The sequence below is a fragment of the Rhopalosiphum maidis genome, chromosome 1, assembly GCF_003676215.2.
Source record: "Rhopalosiphum maidis isolate BTI-1 chromosome 1, ASM367621v3, whole genome shotgun sequence".
Taxonomy (NCBI): domain Eukaryota; kingdom Metazoa; phylum Arthropoda; class Insecta; order Hemiptera; family Aphididae; genus Rhopalosiphum; species Rhopalosiphum maidis.
The window spans coordinates 58,090,923-58,118,184 of NC_040877.1; the positions used below are offsets into that span (position 1 = coordinate 58,090,923).

Here is a 27,262-nt window from a genome sequence, read left to right on the forward strand (position 1 = left end):
TATTCGCTTCATTTGCGGAGCGGTACTGTTCTTCTGTCGTTGCCTCGTCGGTTGTTGACGTAGTGTTGCGGTGGCGGGCGGGTGGGGTCGAGGTAGCGGCGGTGTTTGAGGTGGCAGAGGAGGAGTCGGTGACGGTGATGGTGACGTCGGTGGTGGCGGTGCCAGTAGTAAGTAAAGTTGTATTATAGTCGTACGTGGTGTAGTTGGTCGTATCGCCGCCGTCACCCGCGACGCAAAAGCGGGACCCGCCATTGGCCGGCTGACGGCATTCCGACGGCCGGGCTCCCCACCACCATCCCCGGGTACTGGGAAATCTGGAACCGCTCTGCCACCGGCGCCGAGACAGCTCTCAATCCCAGTTGTCCGCGTCTCGACCGTACCGTTTCGCGTTACGGCCATATTTCTTTTGTTTTGTTTTGTTTTGTTTCGTTTATTATTTTTATCGAATTAATTTCACTGTTATTGTTGCCGTCATCGTCACCGTAGTCCTCATCGCTGTCGTCTTCTCCGCCGTTCTTCTATAATATTTTTTTTATTAATTAATCGCACCGATTAGGCGTTTATGTTTTCCGAATACCCTCTCCTCGTACGTGTCTGGAATATTCCACACAGTCCGTGTGAATCGCCGTCGTCGTCGTCGTCTCGGTTTAATAATATTATATCGCTATACTTTTCATCTGTTTCTCTCCGTTTACCCTGATGATTCGTCATTTCCCCGCTGAAATTTCGTCCACGTCAGGAATGAAAACATAATACCTGCCGTGCGTATGGTACGTAGTAGTATCGTATCATTACGGTAATAATCGTCGACGTCCGTGTGCGTTTCCTGTGCTCGTGTGCATAACTACTTCATGCCGGCGAACTTCGTTGCCGTGGAAAGCGATCGTCTGTACCGTTAGACTTCCGGAACGCCGTACAGGATCTCTTCGGTTCTACGCTGTTATGCCGCTGACGTTCTGCATCTGCACAGACTAGTCGAAATGTAAGTACACCAAATGTGTGCCGACGTTCATCATATTCTATAATATGATATGCCTAAATACATTCACATCGTCCCTTTAGCTAACCTCCCTCATCCATAAGTTCCTAGGAAGATATCTATATGGGCTATATTTTTTCTCCGTTTGATTATCCAAATGGTGTTTAGGATTGATGAAATTACTTACATTAGGTACCTAATTGAACTTTTACGTACAATTTTAGAATTTGTCAAAATGAATAGCATGGATGAACATAACCGCATGATGCACCCAACCAGTGCGATGTTGCCACAACCTTATGGGATGTCGTCTGTTGATCCCAACCACGGGGCTCCCACGCCACCTGATCAAGACACTCGTAAACAAGATATTGGTGAAATTTTACAGCAAATAATGAACATTACTGATCAGTCCTTAGATGAAGCTCAAGCTAGGTAATTGAATTATACTTATTTTATGTATATTATGTATATATACACTTAAGGGGCTATTCTCTTAATATTTCAGTTTTACTTAATGTTTATCGTTAAAATTATTGGTACCTACTTAAATCAATTGTTTTCCCATTTTCTAATACTTCCTACTTTTTATTAACTTAATATCTAATTAATTTACTAGCTATGCATTTATATATTAGCTTATTTTCTAATACATTTTATTAACTCCTTTCTTAATATATGAAAGTGTTTTTGTATTATATTAGAAACATTGTCAGGGTCAGACCTAACCAAGCGGAATATTTCCCGGTGAACTAGTGTCTAATGTGGCCTGTGGACAGTGGTTGTAACAAAATAAAAATTTTCGGATAATATGTTTATATTTTTTGATTATTATGGTGTATGAAAAAGATGCACTTGCTGAACTTAATAATTATGAAATTATTTACAATTTAACTGTAATAAGTGAACATTTAAAAATACTTGTCTTAATTTAAAAATACTTATGAAGATATTTAAAATAAATGAGCTAAAAGATCACAATTTGTCACATAAGTTATACGTTCAATATTAAGATTTTTATTGAAAATAGGGAGAATGTGAAAAGTGGTGAATTTATATATATATATATTTTTTGTTTACAAACAATATATAGATGTGGCCGTTCTAGATCTAAATTCCAGTGACGTTTTAGTCTCAGTTTGCTCCTAAAAATGATTAGTAGGTATTATCATTAGTTTTATTCAACTTATCATTTTGATTTATTTTTAAATTAATTCATCAACATAACATAAAACAACTGAGTTCTTGACCAATTTTAAACACTTGCCTATTTTGGTAGTACAATTATAAATATCTTGATTATTTTAATTTTGTATAGGTAATACCTATTTTGATGCTGGCTATCTTTTAGTAGGTGACACAGTATGTAGCAGTGTTAATAGTATTGATTAAAATCATCGATAAAATATCCATTACATTATTTATAAAATGTCAAACTCATAATTTTCCTAGTACTTTATTTTCTAATTATAAGAATAACATAGATGATACATTTTGTGAAAAATGCATGTAGGTCCGTTTACTGTATAAACAGTATTAATTTCAAATATAAATAGGTAATACTTATTTAATTTTGATGAATATATTTTGTAAATTTTTTAATAATTATAAAGATGGTTTAAAAAATTCTGGTTGTTAAATTAATTGCTGTAAGCTTCTATGCATTTAAAAATTTTTCTGTCAAATTTAATATTTTGATACGTCACATTTATTCATAGTAAAAAATATTTGATCTATTGGTTATTTTAATAATATATTTCAATATTTTTCTGGTTATATATCTGATAAAAGTTCCAATATTCTGTTTTTATTGACTAACTTATTTTCATTTATATAAAATTGAAATATATGGTTGTCGGATTTTATGATAATCATGAAAGATTGAACAACACATTGTTCAATATTGTAATAGAGGAGTTTAACAAATTTATATTATAATGTAATGTAATTAATTCTACTAGAATTATGTATAAATTATATTATATTTTCTATGAATACAATTGAATTATTCCAGTTGACCTTTTTTGTTGACTGGAAGTTGACTAGTTCCGAATTTCTAATTTATATTATTATTTTATATTTAAGTTATTAACAAAAACGTTGATAAAATAAAAACTGTGTTAGGAAAATTACTTTTAAAAAACGAGAGAATAATACAATGATGACAATAAATTATCATATTCAGTAAAACAAATTTGTGCATAGTTATACTCTGTTTAGTGAGCATTTTGCTGTTCGACCTAAATCTGTTTTGCGCATCCCACGCAACACTCAACCATAGTGAAATTTGTATTGGTGGCATGGTGTTGTGTGGGGATGCGTAGATTGGTGTCTTCTCTCACTGGATAGAGTATAGTATTCTTTTTTTTTGTTTATTATTGTTAATTGTTATTGAACACTTTTCCATCTAAACTTATTGAGTTTAAATTAAACTTTAAAATGAATAATATATGATTGCATAGGCATTATTATATTACTATTATGCCATAAAAATTATATTAATAAATAATAATAAAAAAAAATTTAAGAATGATAAAACTATGAAATAACAGTTAATTAGATATTATGTAAGGAGCTAATAATTTAGTTCCAGTTTAATTGTTCTGTGTTTATGACCTTGTTTTAATTGACTTGAGAGGTTCAGATGATTTATTATGTTAGGCTCTTTTTAATTTTATTAATTGTACTTAAAATGTTTCCAATAATAGGTAATTTAATGTAATTTTTAATAATGGGAATTTAAAAGTCATTGTTAAGTGCCAGGTTTCTAATAAATCAAAAGATACTAGAATGCAGAACTAGTTAAAAACCAATATTATTATTAATATTAATTTAATATTTATTAATACATTTCATTACACTAAAATAATTTGTAAGATCATTTCATTATAATTTTATCTAGACTCAAATTCCAGTTTAAAAATTTGATACATACAATTTTAAAAATACATGAACAAGTTTCAAAGAAGAAAAAAATAAAAATAAAAAATTTCAAGATCTTAAATTTTTAGTTATACTGAGAATCTATAAAGAAGTAGTTTCTTTAATTACATTTTATTAAAAGTTAAAGAAAAAATGTATAGTAATCAGTAATCATATAATAATATAAGATGGAAGTAAAGACTATCAACTAAATTTCAAGAACGGTTTTCGAATGACCCTTTTTTTTTTTTTTGATTTTCTTAGATAAATTTCAGATGCAGCTTGGTCTGGAAAATAGGGGTTGCCAGTTGCTCATCAAAAACGTCATGTATTTTTGTCTTTAGTGTTATGTATGTAATAGAACTTGACTATATGTATATTTATTCGATCAATATTATTATACTTTTAGGATGTCCATTACTTATTAGTACAATTTGGTTTAAAAATACAATTTAACTATTTTCTTTGATTTATTGTTATAAGAAAAATATTTTCTAAAGTTACTTTTTAAATAAAATAAAGTTATTAAATTAATTTTATTCTTAATTTCTTAAATTATTTGGAGATAAAACATGTAAGTAGACCTAGGGAAAAAAATGTTTAACACTTAAGAGATTTAAAAGAGATTATTCCATTAAACATTTAGAATAATCAAATAAATTTGATATATTATTTCTACAAATAATTTATTTTATTTTAAGTAGATATAATTGTACTCAACTCAGTGTTACCCACAATAACTTGTCCGGTGTGTGCTTTTCCACTTATATGCTTAGTTTTGTTTGCTTGTGATTTTTTTTAAATTTTATCAATGATTATTTTTTTATACTTTTATTTATATGCATTGTATAATTGTCAAAATAAATATTTGAGAACTTCGATAATTGTTTTATACAACTTCGTAAAATATTAAATTTAGATTTAAAATTTACTAAAATAGCATATTATGTATAATTATTCTTCTATATATTATGTAATTTTAAAACATTAAATAATCTAATAATTATTTTGAACCTAAAATTCTTTTATGATTTATCATTTTAACAATGACATTATAGTATTAGTTGCGCAATAACTAAGAGATCATTTTAGATTCCGAGTATTGCTTTTACAATCGTATTTTTTTTTTTTTGTTTCAATCGAAGTATCTTATATTTTTTGTATAGTTACAATTTTTTTCGTGGTATTATTTTTCTATTAGCTAATTGTTCAGTTTTTGTAAAAAAAATGATGTTATTTTAGTTATGTAAAAAAAAATATACTAATGCAGTACCTCTGTTTACTACTGGTATGAAATTGATTAAAATTTTTTTCGTAAAACGTAAAAATGTACAAATGAAATACAGTGTAAACAACCCTTTATTTGTTTTTTTAGTCTTTATCCAGTTCTCGAGCTTATTCTAAAATTAGCTTCAAATTTAATAATTTATCTTATTATTTTTTATTGATCAAATTACAACTTGGGCATTGTAGAAAGTCTACAGTAGAATATTAGGTTTTTAACATTTATATGTTAAGTATATATTATTTTTTAACTATGCTAAAACCAAATTTGTGAATCTATTGATCATCTTTATTACTTGTACCATCGATTATAGTAAGTATTTATAATTAATGATTGTACTTCGAAGCAATGGTGGATTTGAGGGAAAAGTTGAAGTGGCGTATTGCGTGTATAGTGTATAAATTATACTGGGTAGTAGGTAGGTTCTCTGCTATATTATGAAATAAATGTATATAGAATATGCATGCGATAAAATACAGGTATTTCTAAAAATACCCATTTATAAAACATTCTAAATATTAATAGTTGATGTACATAACAATATTATTCCTGTTATTAAATTATTTTTACTTTATATCATTATAATTTATAATATATTACATAAAATGACTTATTAATTACAAATACCTAACTTATAAATGATTATTTTAACTTAGTTGTGTATAATTGAATATTAAAATTAAATTGTTAAATGTGCCCAAAACCACCTTCTGGGCAGATAACAATAAATTATCAATTTTTCCCGAAATATCCATCACAGCTTGAAAGTTTTCCCCTCAAGTTAGAAAATCCAATGTTCTACATCCAAATATTTTTTTCAATTTTATCTTTTCATACATTTACCCTTGTAAAACGAAAACAATTAAATACATTTAAGAATGTACCTAATTTTGAAAATGAAGCATGCTAGTTTAATATACCGTTTTATTTGTTGTTAATTATTAATAAACCAAGAATAACTAAATAATATATGTCTCGTCCAACCAATATTATAGATGTACCTATAAATTTAATTTTTGTTGGGGGAAGGGGTTAAGCCATTCTAGGCATTAGTGTTATACAACATACGGTTGTTATAAAAATTATTACATGCATTAATTTGGGTTTTATAGGTGCTAGGCCTTGGATAAATTACGGACAAATTGTATGGTAATACTTTCGGCTCGTTTGTCATCAAATAATTTTTTTTTGACAAGTTTATAAAGATTAGATTACATTTGTTAAAATAATTTTTATATTCTAAAAGTAAATTAATAAATATTTGAATAGTTTTATACTAAGATATGAATATTTAATTTTTATTGATGTTCAAAATGCATGTGGCCATGTGGGTTTACTTTTTGTGAAGCAAAAGTTATTAATATAACATTATACCCCTTTTAATAGGAAATTGGACATAGATTTCAAACGCGATAATATTGCTTTAAATAGTAATAATATTCTTAATAATACGATGATGGCTGATGACATTTTGTTCTATCAGCTCGCTCAGTACAAGAAAAATAGTTATGGGTTAACTAAAATAAAATTTAAGGAGTAACGAGTTATTTATTACGATTATAATTTTCTTAGTATGATAAATACTAATAATTTATTTTATAAGCTAGTTAATTTTATAAATGTATGATCATATCATAAACATATAGGTTTTATTAAGTTTATTAAATAAAATACTACCTTGTGAAATCAGTCAATTTATTAATTCATATTTGATAGATACTTGATTCAATAATAATTATTTGAGTCAAATTGTAATTTTTTATGACTTATAGATGTCAAATTTTAGGTTCTTTAGATATTAATTTTGTTGTGTAGAAGTTTTTCTAATATTCGTGATTTGTGCTGTGCTAAATATTCAAATTTAACTGAACTTGGATGGAATTTTATACACGACAAACACGTTAACATTATTTATAAGAAAAATCTAAAAATTGTATAAATCGTGTATTCAAAAATTAAATAAATTAAAAATAAGTATATCATTTATATTTTCTCAGCTACCATTGTTATACAATTTACCTACGTCCTACACATTGGATATTTACCAGGAACATAGTAGTACCTATATACTGACTTTATACTAGTGAAATTCGAGAAATAATCTTTCGACATACTTACAATATTATGTTATTAGAAGATACGCTGTAAAATGTAACTTATTTCTAGTTATGAAATACATTTTGTATTAATACAGATAAAACTATAATATGCTATATTATGATAATTCGATTTAAGATATAAATATAATTTAATTCGTTAGGTTAATTATTTTATTACGTCCATTAAATTTTTATGACTTTCAATACAGTTTATAGATAAATATTTAATGATCTTATAATTTTATCTTAATAGTATTTTATAAAAGGTGTTCATTATTTTATGTTATAGATTTCATATAATACCTTTTTAAACTTAATATACATTATTTTATCAAAAACTATAAGTTATAACTATATAAGTAGTATTGACAATTCTGTAAAAAAAGGTAATTATTTGATTTATTTACATAGTTTGTTACCCTTGATATCTAATTAGTCGAAGTATTTAATAACAACTAATATTTAATATAGGTATGTTAAGTTTATTTGATAAAATATTATGTACCTGAGGATGCTCATAATATACTAATTAAATAAATTTTATTCTACCTGATAAATTACTTTAAAAATAAATATTAAGCTCAAAAATAATTTTTACCATCACTATTCATTCTATTAATTGCAATTTTGTTTATTTCAAATAATCAGGATAAAAATATAAACTAATGTATAAAATGAAGGTATTTATATTTAGTTATATTAAAGAATCAAATTTTTATTTTTACAGAAAACACACATTAAATTGTCACCGAATGAAACCTTCTTTATTCAGCGTTTTATGCGAAATCAAGGAAAAAACTGGTAAGTAATTTTTATTTATTTAATTTTTTGATATAAACTAAATAATGAGTACCAGTTAAAAAAATGAATTTTTTTATTTATGATACTTATAGTCATTTGATTTTGAATACTAGGTAGTATTATTAGTATTTTCATGTATTCATAAATTTAATTAATATAGTTTATAAAATATAAAGTAGGATTTTGCTAAAATACTAAAACCAATATCAAAATACATTGAAAATTGTATTTTTTTTTTCTGGTTTGATGGGCGTCCACCGCGCCTGGAATTACTGATCCCCCTCTCACTCTTTGTATGTAAACTTTAATTTATATATTGATAATAAAGAACCATGACAGTTGATATTTTTTTTTTTATTCCATCTGATTTGTGCAGTAATTAAGTAGCATACCAAACACGTTTCGCAATTCCTACACTGTGACTGGTTCAAAACTATACAAATACCTACTATAAAATTAAAATTAAATATAATATATTTCATAATACCTAATATAATTTTAATATTTTTTTACTTATCAGACAAGCATTCATCAATATTCAAAGCGTTTTAATTCTATAGTTTTTACAAAATGAAAATCTTTATATTATTCTTACATTATGGTTAGAATCTATGATTCTTAGAACTTTTAACTTGGTGAGATTTATTTCTCATCGTTGAATAATGACTTGCTATTATAATATGGTTACCTAAAAGGTGTTTCATAATAAATATACACTGTACACCCATGTTTTGCTTTGATAAACAGAATAAAATTATCAAAAATTTGATTAATGTAAAAAAAAAATATTATAAATAATAAATATATGCTTTAAATTAACTTTTTAGTCGAAGTATTGAAAATAGATTGTTATTGATTATTATTTTTTTATATATACTAAGTTCATAAATCTACCATTATTGCGATCCTTTTTTTAATATTTATTTATAAAATATTAATATTGGACATTATCAGAGTAGACTCGAAAATGGAAGATATTAAATAGAGGGTGTTTCTTCTAATCCCTAAATTTTCAAAAAATATTTTCAGCATTTTAAATTTTTATATGTTTAATCTTTATTTGTAATGTTTAATAATTTATAAACTAATTTAACCATTGTTTGATTAAGAAATAGTCTTTCCGTAATATTTATGATATAATTGAATTGATCTATTTTTAAATTAAGTAGCTATTCCAAAATTTTAAATGAGTATAAATATCTACTCTTATAATATCATAAATAAATAATAATACAATAATAATTAGTAAACAACTGATTAAATTGAAAACTGAATAAATGCATTGCCTCAGAAATTTTCGCAGATACGTTTTTAAATTATATTTAGATTAAAATGTGCTTGTTAAACAATTAATGTTTATGTTGATAATAATTACTCATACATAATATATAAACCATAAAGTATGATACACTAAAATTAAAAATATATATTAAGTGTAACAATTTTAGTGGAGACTTCATGTAAAATTTAATCTTTAATTATCTCCAATTAAATCCAAATACATGTATATTATTCTCAACGCCTAAGATCTAATATTTTATTAGCACGAAATAATATTTTGTTAATAGGCATAGTGAGTTTTTTCTAATATAATATATAATTAGAATTAAAAAATATTTTTATCTATATATACGATAATCGTTTTTACAGCTAAGTTTATTTAGATATTATAATTCATTATTAGTAAATAATATTTGTAAAATACTTGAAATGGTTTTCTTTAATTTATATTATACAATTACATAATACCCCGAGGTACCTATAATAATAAGTATTAATTATAAGCATAATTTATTCGCAAGTCTTAGTTATAAATAAGTTATAACTCCCATTTTAAGTTGTAATTATTTAATTTGAACCATAAATATATAAAAAAAACTTCAAAATAAAAATAGTTCTATTTTATTATTATTATTATTATTATTATTATTAGTAGTAGTAGTAGTTTATTATACGCAGTTTAACATGGATATAAAAAATTGACGAATATAGTAATAATATGATAACAAAGAAATCAATTAATACATAAGATAGCTAAATATTGGCAGCTACAAAAATTAAATAATTAAAAAATTTTAATAAGACCAATAGATTATCTACACGTTCTAGTTAATAGATTTAATATAATTAAAATATGTTGTGTTATAATATGTACGTCATGTAACTTAATTTTGACACAATCTAATACAATGTTTAAATATTTTAACTATAAAGCCCTAAAGTTGGCTTGGTAAAACTTAAAAATAAAATAAATTGTGGTTTTTTAATAACATTCTGCATATTCCATCTGTTTAAACTTCAAACAACTCTATATTATATTATACTGTAATTGGTATAAATTTATTGTTTTTTTTGGAGGGGGAAATCATGTTTCCTATTGAAATAGATTCTTCATTGTTTGAATTGTTGGTCAGACTGACTACTCTGTCACAGCATGCGCTTGTTCAGGATCGACTAATGCTACAATGGTTCCAAATATTTAACTGGTTATTATTATTGTATAATGCTTAATGTAAGTTTTCCTTACCAGTATTATTTTTTGAAAGTGTTTGTTGAGTTTAAATAATAATTCATATAAAATCATAATTTGAATATGCAAATTAAACACATCTGATTAATATTAATACATGTAGTATAATTTTTATTTTTATAATTATTTGTATGGCTCGACACGGATAATAATAATTGTTGAATCACTCACTTCGAACAATATTATAACGACTGTTGAGCATCCCTGGACCAGTAGGTATGAAATATTTTAGAACTGGTTTCTTTGTGCATATTAAACCTGCCGGTTTGCCTCACACTATGCTCATCCACTGCCGGGGCACCCCACGTATGTCTCGCCTAAGTATCTAAATGAAATCAAAAAATTTAACTTGACCAACGTCTTTAAAAAAAAAACACACCGATGATATATCTTGAAAATTTGTTTAATATTTACTGTGATGAACGACCTAACGAATATTGTAGTACCGAGCATCCTTTCTTTTTTAGGTTTATACCAGATGGCAGATTGTAATAACTTCTTTGAAATGTTTCAATGTCTTATGCAATTTGGCTATTGAGATTATTGAAATCGATTTAAGTTGTTAAATATTGTATAATACGTATATAGTATAAGACAATTATAAACCATTAAGTTTTAATTTTATTTTTAAAGTAATAGATAATAAAATATATAATAAAAATAATTGAACTGTAAATAAAATGTATACTAATGTATATATTATTTTTGTATTCTAACCGTTAGTCCAAAAGCATCAATACTTACATTACGTTTCACTATTCCTTCTATTCTCTTTGTTGTAAGCCGCCTCTGTTAAAAAGAATAATATGACGGTTTCATGGTCATTAGTTCTAATTATCTGATTCATTAAAATAGTGAATCTTAAATCGTATTATTAATTATGTTTATCACGTTGGCATTGATTGAATACTGTGTATATGTCAGTTGCATTTAATTTATACACATAATATTATATATAAAATATTAATAATTGTTTATATGTTCAAAAACATTTCTAACTCTATATTTCATTTATATTTTTTACGACATAAAATTACTATTAACCTAGCCATTTAAATTTTCTACACGTATAACAATATTTTAATTTTACTTTAAATGCATAATATTATAATATTAAAATTAAAAAATATACAAATCTTATAGTAAACAGTTAATTAATGTTTTATTTTTTCTAAAAGTATTTTATCTTATTTGTATCTTTCGGAGATGAATTATTTTGGAATAATGAGTTATTACAAATTGTAATTCAAATCGGATTGAAAACAATGGTCTAGGTTAACTTTTTACATATTTTAATCTACCGTTTTAACTTTTACTAATTATTTTATTTTTATGTACTCATATTAGACTTTAATTATTGTTCAATGTTCATTATATAATATAGGTTTATCATGTATATAAAGATCTCACTTGGTTCATAAAACGATAGACTAAAAATCAGTTTCATGCATGATTTCTATGTAGAAAGTAGCGTATCGACACAATATGTTTTTATGAAGAAATATACAATTTGTCATGGCATCTCATACCTTCTTTTATTTTTCTCTTTATCACAATCATTTTTTCCGAGGTCAATGAATTTTGTAGTTTTATATTACCACATTTTTTTTAAGAAAAATGAAAAATAATTTTATCAAACCAGAAAAATTCTTTGTTTGAAATCCGTTCTTATTACCAATTTATCGTTAGAATAAAAAAAATTTCATATATAACATTAATCAATGGATATTTAATATCATAAATTAGCATATTTTAGCAGTTTTTTTTTTGTATTTGTGCATATTATATACGCGCGGGTTTGTGAATAAAAGCAATATTGTAACGCATGGTTTAAATTTGAACTTCGTCTGAGTGGCTCATGAATAATTCAATGACAGTATAGGACTAGCGGCAGTCATTCTAAGTGGGGATTCCAGGGTCCAGTCTGTCTACCTCCTCTCGTCCTTCCACCCTTCCCACATTTCATGCAAACGGTAATAAGTTATTATGTCCAAGATAATCCCCTACATGCTGTGTTCAACAAAGATAAAGGAAAACTTTAAAAAAAAATACGATTTCTTACTAGTTAAAACTATTTTAATGTTATTGTTATCAACATTCAAAATCTTAAATATATATATATATATATTGGAAAAAAATCGTGAATTAAAATTGAATCTCATTGCCAAAATATAAATTTTAACTGAAATAGTAATAAAAGTTCAAACTATGTATTATGTTGGAAGTTTTAATTGTATCTTTAATTTATTAATTTCATACTAAAAAAACGTGTCCTCTATTCAAGTTTTCTAGTTCATTATAGGAAATAATGTAATTTAGTTTAAAAATGTCCGCATCGGTAAAGTAATTATCTATTTATTTTTTAAACATTCAATTTGTATATTATAATACAAAATAATAAAAGTAGTGTTTTATTTTTAACTATTATTTATTGGTGTTGTAAAAGATACATTCTATATTATTAATGCTTTTCTAACATTGTATACCTAGTTTAAAACGGTATAATATATTTCATAGTATTATTACTACATAGTAATAATTTTCTTTCATATATTTTAATTTCACTAGCAAATCGTATACTATAGACTATGGTTTTTAATTTTGAAAATTGCTTTTTAACATAACTGTTATTTACTTAAACAATCTTTTTTTACTGGGTTTAACAATATTGGTACAGCTGGTCGAATTTCGATGTATACATAAATATTTTGTTCGTTGTTACTATTAATTTCTTTAATATGATCATTATTAAAATATATACATTTATTACAACCGTAACACTAATTTATAACACAATATTTTAATATGTATTAATTTGGGTTATTTTTATTGTAAAAACAATAATTAAATGTTATAATAATATATTTTTCTAATATCTCACATACTTCGAAGTCAAATAGAAAAAATTGATAGTTTTATGACCTAAGTTTATTAAAAAACAACATACTATATTATTTATTATAAATAACAGTCTTGTTCACGAACAAAAATTCAAAATATTATATGATGGTTTCATGCGTATAGACTAAAATGGTATAATACCCTCCACACGTTTCAGTAAAACTTAATATTCTTATCGAGAACGTAAAATGGTAGCTTTGGGATTTTATTGAAGAAATAATGTGCGCAGTTGTTGCAAAGGGTAGAAAGTATCCCGCATTGCGACAGACCGTATGATAACATGTGCGTATCCGTCAAAAATAATAATAACGCCACATGCGGTTCCCCTATTTTCAGGGGTAATAATGTAATACGTTTGGTCTCTCGTAGAATATTGGAAACGTGTAAAACAGTACAAGGAACGCGATTATGATACAACGGTGTGTATTTTTTCCCCTACAAATCTCGTCACGTATTGCATTTAATGTTTACGGAGTCCGATCGATGTGTTTCAGTTGTCAGACGTGTCCGTGCCTTGTTGACAATGGCTTGACATCTGTTCACGTTTGTCGACGTCGGCGTTTCCTATTTTACATGCGCATCCAGACCTAAAAAAATGAAACCCAAAATAAGTAATAACCTGTATCGATCTTCTTGGATCTAATGATAGTAAACAATAATCTTTGGCAATAATTATGGGTTTATGCCGATAATCGTTGAAAATGCTGTGCATATTGCATCCGTATTTATAATTTTGTTAAATTGCATGTATTATAATATTTTTGTACGTATAATATTATTATTATTATACATTTAAAGAATGACAGACTTTGGTATGTGTGGATGACTGAAGCAACGTCGTCGTCGCGGCGGTGGCGGTGGCAGCAACGGTTGTAATGGTTTCATGGTGTGGTGTGGTGCGGAGGGGATGGGGCGCGCTGGTCCTTGGAACAAATCAATACCTAACGGGAGGGAAACGGACGGACGGGAAAAAGGCGGCCTGGCAGCCGAGTGCCATTCCGCACCGGCTGATATTGTGTTGCGCGCGTACATGTTTTTCTTCGTCTTCAATTCCAATTCGCGTTTTATTCTGTTTTATATTATTGCACCGCCGCGTTTCCTCCTCGCTCTTTGGTCGCCCGGCCTTGACGCGAGCCCCTTGCACGCCTTCAACTGTTTTATACAAATGTCTGCTCTGACTGAAATATTTACTCTAAAAAAACAATTGTTTAATTAAAACTTAAAACATTCCAGCGAACTTTTTATATCACCTCTTGCTACTCATACTGCTACCATTGCTTTACTAATCTTTTGCGAAACGCATGGGGTGTTCGAAAAATCCTTCTTAATCTTTTCCGCGTATAAACTCTTGTATACTCTATACGTATATGATTACAGTTTTGAATTTTCAAAGTGTTTTAGTGTTTATATGCATCTAAAAATTCTAAACGGTTTTGAATAATTATCATATCACGTGATATTTAGCCTGTTTGTAAGAAAATATAATAAAGTTCTTGTTTGATATTAGTCAGAATTACTTTTATTGTGAATATAACAAAAAAAACATGTTCCCATAACGGAAGAACATTTGTAAAAGTATAAAAACTAATTTATTATTCAATTGTCGAATAATAATAGTTATTTTTAATCAAGTGATTACGGATAAAGTTACAAAAATTATAAATAAAAAATTTTTTTGAAAAAAATATTGTCCGTGTAAAATGTACCTATACAATATTATTATTTTTTTAAATGCTAGTTACTACTAGGTAATTTACCTTAGTGACTTTCAAGTCAAATCCCGTTCAACACATCGTTGACCTTAAAGATATTAAGTTATCGCCACAGATTCTTTAGATATCCCGCAGTTACACTGTTATTTCTCCCGCTGGGCTATGGTGAACTGTAATTTACTCAAAACGACTTGACACCTGAAACTTTATTATCTAACTATAGTTAAAAAAAATCTTAAATTACTTATTAATGTGAACCCAGTTAGTGACAACTGACTTAAATAATTCTTTAAATTTATAACAAAATTATTTAACTAGATTTTTTCCAAGTAATATATTATAACTATATATTAAGATTCTTCACACATAGTTACATTGTTGAGTTTGAAAAAAAAAATAATTATAAATAATATTTTGACATGCGTAATTTTAAATTATATAAAACGTTAAATAATTATTACTTGTTATATTATTTTTAAAAGTTATTATATTATTAAATTATTTAAATGAAAATATAAAGCAAAGCTTCCGTATCATTTTATTATCCTTACCGTCGTTTATATTTAATTTAATCAGTAAAATTAGATAACATTATTTATTGATAACTTAAAAAGTTTAATTTTAAAATAAAAACACGTATAGGTATAGGTTGATATTTGAAATATGTTAAATTTGTTCAAATTATCGTGATGACATTAGTGTGTACATTACAATATGTAATATTTACAATTAATTTCAATACTTGAAGTGTGTTTGAAGTGGCCGATGAAAGATCTTTTCCACCTTTTGTGACGATTTATGATGTTATGGGGAGGTGATGCTGCTATTGTTTATTTTACTCATGCATGTGTGCGTGAAAAATTGTGATAAGTTGCGTGTACAAGTTATGAGATATGAGGGTTTAACGTTTATGCGTGTGTGTGCGTGCGTGTGTGTGTGTATATAATTTATGTGATCTGAACAAAAATGTGTTTTGGTGTGGAGGAACACATGTTTTCACCAGAAATAACTAGTTTATAAATAGTGACAGTTGTGAAGAGCTGTTGGCTCCGACCCTATTCATGTATGAATGTTCGATTTTATTAATTTATAAATATTGTATGTTAATTTGTAAACTTTTTGTAAAAAAAAACAATTCAAAATGGTTTTTACTGTTTTCGGACAAAAATCAGCTTAATTATATAACTTATATAGAAATAAATACTAAATAATATTGCTGTCTGTTTGGTTTTATTAATGTTCTTATATTTTACGCTCTGTGTACGACTTCATTATTCTTAATAGGGTGATTCCATGTTTTTTCTTATTTCCTTATATGCAAAACCACTATTCATTCCCAGAAACTATAATATCACGCGATGATACGTTACTCTCACTCTTTTTTTTAGTTTTGAAATTTAATCTTTAAATGATTCTCAGATTGTTTTACTAATGTGAATATTATGAATAAATATTATGTATGAAAATGTAACAATTCTATATTATTTACACTAGGTGATTTCTGTATCGTAAATCCGGCAATATAATGATAACAATGTAGGTATAATCAATAAAAAAATTCGTTTTTATTCGTTTAAGAATATAATACTCCACATTTTGAGATTTAAATATTTATATTATAAAATATTTGACAAAATAGTATCAACTTATTTTAAAATGATAACATGTATTTTTTATTTTCAATTTTTATTCATCAATATTGTATATTGTCCGATTTATGTCTTCATATTAATGTGTTCCAAATTTACAAAATTACGTGTAGATCCAGAGAGATGACTGAGATAAGTAATGTAATAATTTAGCTAATCAAAAATATTTCACTTGCTAGTCACTTGCTAGAACACATTCTTCAAACGTTCATATTCATGTATTACATACGCTTAACATATTATGTCAAATCTACGTACCGGATTAATATTGGTTTTTTTCATACATTTATTTTAATATATGTTATATATTGGTACATATTTACTATTTAACATATTTATTGTGTATATTATTTATTAAGTGCGAGAAAAACTTAATATAATAAACTGGTGTTTACGTATTGGGCCTAGTTCTTTTATTAGTCGTATACAGTTCTATATCAATAATATTCCTTAATTTAAATTTACTTGAATCTAATCTAAGTAAAAATACACTTAGATAAAAAATAAATATCTAAGTGTATTTTTACTTTATTTTATTATTGTATGGTTTCTTGCATAACTATATATTCGTCTAAAGTAAATAACATAACGAACAATATTGAACGAGATAAACTTTGTTTTATTCAAAGATGCAAGGTAAATTCAGAACCCTTAATGTGCAACAGAGAACGCCTGCTTAATTTTTAATTATTCTTGCGCCAAGAGAAGCATTTTACTTCGTTCCGGTAGAACTTCCACAAAGTTTTTGAGCCTGTTTATAATATTGCCCGAACACACAAATTAAACAAAAAAAAATCGATGACAAATTATATGAAATACAAAAAGGTATAATTATTAAAATTAAGAATAAGGTTATACATTTATAATTGTTGTAAATTAATAACTTTTTTTAATAATAAAAAATGTACTTTTATGTAGAACGTAAAAATATTTATATTCTTCTTTGTTATTTTCTGTATTTACAGAATATTTGCTGTATTTAACATTACTATTTACCTACTTTATAAATTGATTCTAATTATAAATTAAAATTGAAGAATACTTAATATTTTTTTGATAATCATGCTACTATTAAAAGTAATAAATTTCAATAATATTTATAATTTTGTAAATTACATAATGAAATATTGCGTGTAGGCATCAGCACATTATATTTTATTCAATCGTTTTTTCATTGATTAACTTCTTATAAAATTTATTCGTTCGCATATTTATTTTAAAATAGTTTAATATTTATAGTTTTGATTATACTAACAATACAGTTAATGAAATTAATTTATTAAGCATAATTTAATATTCGAATTAAAAAAATTAAGTTACAGTTGTGTAATATTTTTATTACTTTCTATATAAAAGTGATTTTGTAATCAAAATAATTTTTCCATGAGTAAACAATGGTTAAATTCATTGAATTATTGTATAATTTAAATATAAATCTATGATCGAAGATCGAAGGAAAAATATTTATGTTATTACTGTTATTAGAGTTATTAGAGTTGAATATTTTTGTAGTTCATTCATGGTGTATCATGTATCATGCCATTCATTACCATACGTATAAGTTTAAATATTATATAAAATAACTATCCTACTTAGATAATATAGTTTATCAATTATTATATTATGTTTAAGACTAAATTAAAGGTGACAATAGGTAGACGATCCCTAACCCATTCATTTTCACAAAATATTATATCAATGCACACATTTAAAAGTGAGTTGAGGGGACTATGTATGTATGTATCTTGCGAAATCTAATATATTTTTAATCCGAGTTTGATATGTCGATTGAATTGAAACGGTGCCCATAAAATATTTATTTAATTTAAATATCATAATATGAGTACTTAAGTTGTCGGATTTATTTCAACTAAAACGTTTATTTTAAATATTATGTCACAAGCTTAGGCTTAAAGGAGTAGATTTATTCTTTATTTATAAGGAAATATATTATCTAATAACAAAAAATAAAATATTACTTATTATTGTTAAAACTCTTTAGGGTGCAACATATGGTTTTATATAAATAACTATTAATTAAATGGATTTGTTTTATTTATAGTATTAAGTTTAAGAAATACACAAGAAGAAGAACCACCAGATCCACAGTTAATGCGATTAGATAACATGTTAATTGCTGAAGGAGTGGCTGGTCCTGAAAAAGGAGGTGGTGCTGGAGCTGCAGCCAGTGCATCAGCCGCAGCTTCAGGCGGTCCTGGACAACCAGATAACGCCATCGAGCATTCCGACTACAGAGCAAAATTAGCTCAGATCAGACAAATTTACCACCAAGAACTGGAAAAATACGAACAGGTAATAAAATATAATATTTTTTAGCTATCGATAAGTTTAAAATGATTTCAATTCAAAACTTTAATATTTTACTCAATGGGTACTATTGTAGTATTATATATAAGTTTTTGCTCAGCTGCAAACTGTAAAGTAGGTTTTGAGTGTTTTATATTGGTGTTGACCATGTCATTGTAATTGATGACGTATTAAATTTTAATTCAAGAATAAATCATAATTACGAAAAGACGATTTTAAGTGGAGATGATGTATAAGTCTCTATTTCTATAAGGATACTTGATAATTTATTTGTATTTCTATTAGTTATAATGCAATATGATAGGTTGATCTAATTTTGGTCAAATAGATACATCGCATATGTCATATATATTATAATAATATAAAATATATTATATTAGGTATTGTTACAAGTCAATACCGCGTAACACATGTGAATGTGTCTGTGGTATAGATAATATTCAATGTTAGACAAAATATTTTGAAAATTGTATTGTGAATAGAAAATAATATGCGTATAGCAATCCATATTTTTTGAATACTTATAATTAGTCTTAATATTTTAAAATGCTATCGATTATAATAATTTAATTTAAAGAATATTATCACTATTTATTTTTTGTCTGAAGCCATTATCTGTGATGTTTCTACATCGACTATTTCAAGATGCTTCAATTTTCATGTAAATTAGACCCGTTTCACATGGGCACATATCATACGCGCGCGTTTTTAGTTTATATTACTTAAGTTCATATGCACTATTGTCGGAACCAATTTACTACCAAAAACTGTCCTCAATGTTAAAGTTTGAAGTATTTTTATTGCTCCAAAGGGTAATGATCGATACACAAAAAATCATAATTGTAACCTCTGTTCACAATCTTGAATAAAAATTGTATGATTAAACGAAATATCATAGTAACAGACAAGTTAATAAATAATAATACATGGACTTCGCGTACCACATATTATATTATAAGTTTTTCAGTGTCAACATTGTTAGAAAGAGATACCTGTTTACATGATAAAACCTTAGAGTGTATGCTACTCGTATCTTTTCTAAAAATGTTATGTTTTTGTTAAACTTTTTTCTCTCTTTCATTATTAATAGGTATAGATGTATTAAATTATATTACTTTTATTTCTGACAATGTTAGCATCCAGTCTTCTCTTTCAACTAATCAGTTCATATCGATTTCTTTAAAGTCTATAGCTAATGTGTATATAATTGTAGTGACTATTTTTTTTTTTATGTTACTTAAATTTATTTTATTATATGTATATGTGGGTATGTGGGTATATTCATAAATATTAAATACTCATATATTAGTATTATTTCTTGCTAGTAAAAACTTGATACACATTTACTTATTAAAAAAAAAATACGGTACCTGTTCGATTTAGTAAATCAAATTGTTTTTAATTTTTTTAACATATTTCATGATGTCTGTAAAAAAAAAAAACATAATTTGAATGCAAATTATTTCATAAATAATTAAAAAATGATGTAGGTACTGTGTGTACCTACCAATATTTAAATTTTAAATAAATGTTATTCAAGATAATGGGTTTTAATTTGAAACTGTTGATGCCGTGTTAAATATTTTGTATATTTCTCAGTCTACAATTTATTGTATTAAAAAAAATTTAAATACAATTACTAATAATTCAATATTTCTAAAAGGTTAAAACACTGAAACTTGAGGTTTGTGATAGGTAAATACAACAATGTTTATATTATTTAATAAGTGTACATATGGATGATTTCCTTAGTAAAATTGTTATGGATGTAATTAATTTCGAAGTTAATCTAAATCAATTGTATAAATTACAGTAATTTTAATTAACAAAAAAAAATATTACTGAAGTATTCAATTATTTGAATTGTATGGATTACTCGTTGTAATTATTATGTAAGAACAGAGGCGACCGAAATATCACGCGTGTTATTCCAGAAATTAATCGGCCTAACGACCAGATCTGCACGTAAGGGATTTCAATTTTTTATTATTGAATACAATGATAAGTCTTATAAATTAAATATCTAATTAAATAAGTTTCAGGTTCCATGTACTTATATATTTGTGTGCTTTCTCTTAAACATTTCGAAATCAAATTTAAATATTTGTTGACCTCACAGGACAAATTGCATGAAAAATAATCTACGAGATGAATAATAATATGTTAATGGTTATAAAGTAGATATCCTTGAACCTGTGTTGTCTTGTGTTTAGTTTGACATTTAAAAACATTTATTTTAATATCGTGATATTCCACAAACGGCGTGTGATCAAACAAATACCGCAAAAAATGATTAATTATGTTTTTCGGATGGATATATTCATACAGATAGGTTATGGACATTTAGACGTACCTATAATAAATATAATCATGTGCTTAATGCCGTTAGGATAAGGCTTAAAATCTAAAATATGTTGAGATTAAGTTTTAAACTACGACCCAAATAATATTATTTATCAAATGTAATGATTATTATGTCATACGGCTTACATCAAAGTAACCGTTTATAATATATATTTAGACACAAACTCACGATATAACTACATTTTTAGGCCTGTAATGAATTTACTACCCATGTAATGAATCTCTTACGAGAACAATCGAGAACGCGGCCGATCACTCCAAAAGAGATCGAACGAATGGTGCAAATAATACATAAGAAATTTTCTTCCATACAAATGCAACTGAAGCAAAGTACTTGTGAAGCGGTCATGATACTTAGATCTAGATTTTTGGATGCTAGGTTAGTGTTATAAAAGACATTGATGATATTATAAATCTATAAAATTATGTTTATTGTGTTATCTCTTTTTTTGTTTTTTATAGAAGAAAAAGACGTAATTTTAGTAAGCAGGCTTCCGAAATATTAAATGAGTACTTTTACTCGCATCTAAGCAATCCATATCCTTCCGAGGAGGCAAAAGAAGAGTTAGCAAGGAAGTGTAGCATTACAGTGTCACAAGTACGTATTTTTTGAGTTATAAAAACCGTTCACGTTTTTGAATATAGATATTAAAATATTTGTATTTAAAATGATACAGGTGTCCAATTGGTTCGGGAATAAAAGAATTCGATATAAAAAAAATATCGGTAAAGCTCAAGAAGAAGCAAACCTTTACGCTGCAAAGAAAGCTGCCGGTAAATATTTATAATTTGCTTATACAACATAACTACTTGAATGACACATCATTTCTAACTTAATTTTAATATGAATAATTGACAATAAATATATTATTTACTGCGGATACAATAATAAATGGCATTAGAATATTCTCGTTGGTGGTATTTGACAGGGTCGAAATTTTATATTCACCGGAGATATTTTCACAGATTGTAGTCCTTATTGGTGTTTAAAACATAAAGAGAAAAACATGTAAATGGGGAAAGGGTGAAGTTTACTATAGGGATTTGGATAGCGATATATACACACTGGCGGTGTAAGCTCCAAATGGAAGTAATATATCACCGAGACCCTGGCTTTGAGCTTGACAGCCCGAATGGTTTTTCCTGGTTTCCTCATTGTCCCGTACTACACCCTCCATACAATGCGATTTATATCTATATATATATATATATATATATTTTTTTTAAGTGAGCATGTGTGTTCGTTCTGTGCGCGTGCGCTCACCCGAGCGTGTTGTACACTGTTTCTTTTATAAAAAGGTGTGGTGTCACCTGCCAATGATTACACAGTCAGGTTCCACGCCATAAATTAATATTATGTAATATTCAAAATTTTAAATGAAATACGTTAATGGATAAAGTATATTTTAATGATACAAATTGTTTAACCATAATTTATAATAAATAATATTCAATTAGTATTGTATACACTATACAGTGCCTAACTTAGAAAAATGGCTCCTTAAACCTCAAAAATGTTAAATACATCTTGTATTATCACAGGCAGCTTTACCCTAAATATCTTTAATTCTGAAAACGGTCATCAGGAACCAGCAATAATTTCACAATATACAAAATTAAAAATAATAACATTATTTAACAAAATATGTACTTTTAACTCTATAAATTAACTACCTATGTGATTTAAACAATTTTTTTAATTCTATTTCAATTCCTATAAAAAATGTTTTAATTTAATTAATATTTAATACCATAAACTAATAAACAAAAATAAAGATAGTTTTGAAATGGTTTTAAGATTCTAAAGCAAGATAACTGTAGGTATTGTTGTGTAAAATACTAAAATAACATAATGTGTGAAATACTCAAATGCGTTCTATTTAAGAATACTCGCATGTGATATCTCTGTCTTACTTATGCAGATGTAGCGTCCCCTTAAAAATAATTAGGAGTATACTTACCCCTACAAGGCAGAATGTGTATGGTAAATAGACTTAGCACAGTCAGTTATTTGATTTGCATACGGTTGAAATAAATTGATAATTGAATGCGGATATTTTGCACGATGATAATAAACTGGGAAATATATTTTTAAATATTAGATTAGATTGTTCAAAACTTTAGATCAACCACGCGAGGTCAATATTTGATGACATTTGAGAGTACAGTATTCATAGTCTATAAACAATTTTAAAACCACAAAGTGGCCACGGAAGTATTGTAAAAGCTATTCCCGCGGTGTCATTGGTTAAAAGTTAAAACCTGGAAAAAACCACAAAGTTAGATACAAAACAATTTAAATAAGGGTATGAGAGCCAGTGTACACTAAGAAAATAAAACAATAACTAATTAATAATTACTTGATACGATTGGCCTTACTTTTATCTTTTAACTTAAAAGTGTATATAATATATTATTATTTATTTATTATTTGCAATACTATTCCTAAACATTTAAAATTCTTTATATTCTTAGATTTGTAATTGTATATTGAATTTTTAAATGTTTATTAAAGGATTAGTTAAAATGGAATAATTTTTATGACATTTCAAAAAGTTTTTAATTATTTATTATATGGTTTATTGATCAAGATATAAATATAATTTAATTTCTAATTGATCCACAAATATTTAACAACAATTTAATTAATATTAATAAGAATAACAAGTAATCATATTGTTAATTTGACAGTCACTGTTGGACCAGTCATTGGTAGAACGTGTGTAAAATAATAATATAAAAATAGGATGATGGAGTTAAGTAATTAGTTAATTCTTCATCAAGCAATTAGAGGTTTCAAAAATATTAAATATTTTTTATTAAAATATAAATGATCTATATCTAGTATTTATCCTATCGTAATGAATTAAAATTTAACACAAAAACTTGAAAACTATTCATAACAAGAAAATTTATTTTCAAAAGTAGAGGTATAATGAAATACTTGTTATACTAGTTAAATTTAAAATTATTGCACATTAATGATATGAACTAATTATTTTTAATGGCTCTGGATTGAATAAAATATGGTATATTATGCCAGTAATTATTTAATATGGCATAAGGTTAAATGTAATATTTAAACCAATTTTTATCCTTGATACTAATTATCTTACTAATATTAAAATAATTTAATTTTTGTAGGCGCTTCCCCTTATAGTATGGGTCCTGCTTCTCAAGGAACACCAACTCCTTTGTTATCTCCAGCTCCTGGTGGTGGTCCACAAGACAGCATGGGCTACAGTCTTAGTTTAAATGGTGCTGAGTATAGTTCCCCTATGTCAGGATCACAGGTTTGTGTGCGTTATATTGATTGCATAAAAATTGTTCATAAATGTATCCATCTCATCAAAAAATTAATTTTACAGGCACAGTATTCTGATGGAAGTCTAGGATATGACCCAATGGGACACCAGGTGAGCGATTGCGAATAACAGGTTAATATAATTAGTAAGACCTTAAATGTATGTCAAAATACATACTAAGCTAATTGTTCTATACTACTGCAGGGTTAATTAAAAATTAAAAAACTATTGATGTATAAATCTATATTGTATGATAATAATTTGTCTTATGAATTTAATTTAATGTTTGTTTTTTTTTTTATGTTTATAACAGGCAATGCCTAAAAACTCTGGATCGCCATCTACAGGATGGAACTCAAGTCATGAATATCAAACACATGGCATGCACGATGACAGCGAAGACTCATCAGATGACGTTGATATAAAACGCCCAAAATTGTCTTAAGCATTTTTGTTCTTAATAACTAAATTTGTTCATTTTTTACATATATATAAAAATGATTGCTTAACTTAATATTTTAGATATATGCAAGTGAGAATAATTGGCCTTCACACTTTGTGTATGTTCTAAAAGAAAAACACTCATCTCACTCTAACTAATTACTATTATGGATCTACTGTAATGACGAAAACGAAAGACTTAGGCCTTTGGTGTATGTGTGTATTTTAATCCCAACACACATCACATATAAGGAAACGTATATGTATAAATAACGTTAGTCTAATATTTGAGATTACCATACTGAAATTCAGTAGACGGTTTTATTATGAAACTATTTTTTAGTATCTTATTATTATTATTATTATTATTATTATTATTAATTATTATTATCATCATTATTTATATGAATATTTTTATTGAATAATTAAATGATAATATTAACTTGAGCTTTTTGAACGTTAATCGTTCATCATGTAACTTTGGTATACGTATATTATGCACATCACCAGATTATTAGTAATTTATATAGAAAAAATATGATAATAATATTATTGTTGATTATGTTTACTGACACATTTTTCTATTATCTGTGATCTCAAAGGAAAATCAACACATGCATCAAAATCGAGTACAATCATGTCCAGTGTTTTTCTCCTTTTTCACCAAGTATACGATATACACACGGTAATATTATTATTTTTCATGATATTTAAAAATTTACATTTTAAATATGAAACGAGTTTTGTTAATAATTGTTTAGTATTTATTGTATTGAATGAATAAGTAGCATATTTTTTAAGGCACCATGACTAGTAACCTTTAAATTTTTAATGCTTTTTTAAAAATTAAAATAAGAAACATATTACAGTTTAATGTATACGATATTTGTAAGGTAATTGTTGTCTGTGAAATGTGCATTTTTTTTTTTGTCCATTTTTCCTCTTTATTTTTATGCTATATTTGTATGCTTTATATTATTACTATTAATAATTAAAATATAATAATAAAAAAAAACTATTATTATAGTTCTATTCTCCCTCTCTTACTTTTTATGTACTATTATAAAATGTTTATTGTTAGTGACAAAAAAAATTGACACGGTGTGCCTATGAAATTGATAAAAAATAATAAAATTAATACCATTGAGTTATTAGAACACGAGTCTTACAATTTATTTTTTACATATGGAACGTATGTGTAATAATCTTATAGACTGTCGCCATTAATAATATAATTTGTTATTCATTCATAGTAGTCCGCGTGAAAACATTGTGTATACCTTTATTATATTATTATAATTATATTTCATACGGAACAGTGTGTTGATTTCAGTATTGCTCGAAGACGTTATACTTATACATTATACATCATATTATAAATATTTATACATATTTTTTTTTATACGTCTTCTAAACTATACCACCTAGATATATTACTGTATTATTATTTTATATAAATTAGTATACTTGTAATTTTAAATGTAATTCTAAAGGTAAATTTTTGTATTATATCCAGTAGAATAGAATTTTGTTTTCAGACTCCTAATTAAGATGTGGTATTTATTTCTATTCATATTGTCGAGTCCTTTTATATGTAATGTATGCATATAGATGTTTATTTAAATAGTCACTATACGTGTATAATATGTATATGAACGTGGGTGTATTAATCTGGATTTCTCATCTATTACTACACACATATGAAAAGCCCAATAAATAATTGTTACTTATTATTAAATATTTTTTTTCGTCTATCGAAAACTTTATTCTTTTATACTGTATAATATTATATTATGTTGTGTAAACCAGTCATGTAAATCCATGTTGTCGATAAACTTTTATTCCTTTGTGCGTAAATAGTATTAAAATGAAAATATTTTTCTTGCCGCGTTAATATGTATGTCGACAAACAAAAAAAAAAAACATGTACGAGTTATACTTTCACA

The 27,262-nt window shown here is 26.2% G+C and overlaps 1 protein-coding gene across 4 annotated transcripts; it reads left to right on the plus strand.

Annotated features, from left to right (window-relative positions):
* Window positions 1-205: 205 nt before the first annotated feature.
* Window positions 206-27,262, plus strand: LOC113560548 (homeobox protein extradenticle). 4 transcript variants are annotated; one of them, XM_026966484.1, is made up of 10 exons: window positions 206-982; window positions 1,204-1,414; window positions 8,013-8,086; window positions 18,941-19,191; window positions 21,759-21,949; window positions 22,033-22,168; window positions 22,248-22,344; window positions 24,715-24,869; window positions 24,939-24,986; window positions 25,189-27,262. In XM_026966484.1, the coding sequence occupies exons 2-10, from the start codon at window positions 1,215-1,217 to the stop codon at window positions 25,318-25,320; spliced, it is 1,284 nt and encodes a 427-aa protein (XP_026822285.1). In that variant the 5' UTR covers window positions 206-982; window positions 1,204-1,214; the 3' UTR covers window positions 25,321-27,262. The 4 variants fall into 4 exon arrangements, with proteins under 4 accessions (XP_026822285.1, XP_026822287.1, XP_026822288.1 ...); XM_026966486.1 differs by having other exon boundaries at window positions 24,939-25,007; window positions 25,189-25,322; XM_026966487.1 differs by having other exon boundaries at window positions 208-982; window positions 24,715-24,863; window positions 24,939-25,007; window positions 25,189-25,322.

Coding starts and splice junctions, on each gene's coding strand:
- LOC113560548 (XM_026966484.1), top strand. CDS start 1,215: ATGAATAGCATGGATGAACATAACCGCATGATGCACCCAACCAGTGCG. Junction 1,415..8,012: donor TTAGATGAAGCTCAAGCTAG/GTAATTGAATTA, acceptor TTATTTTTACAG/AAAACACACATTAAATTGTC. Junction 24,987..25,188: donor ATGACCCAATGGGACACCAG/GTGAGCGATTGC, acceptor TGTTTATAACAG/GCAATGCCTAAAAACTCTGG.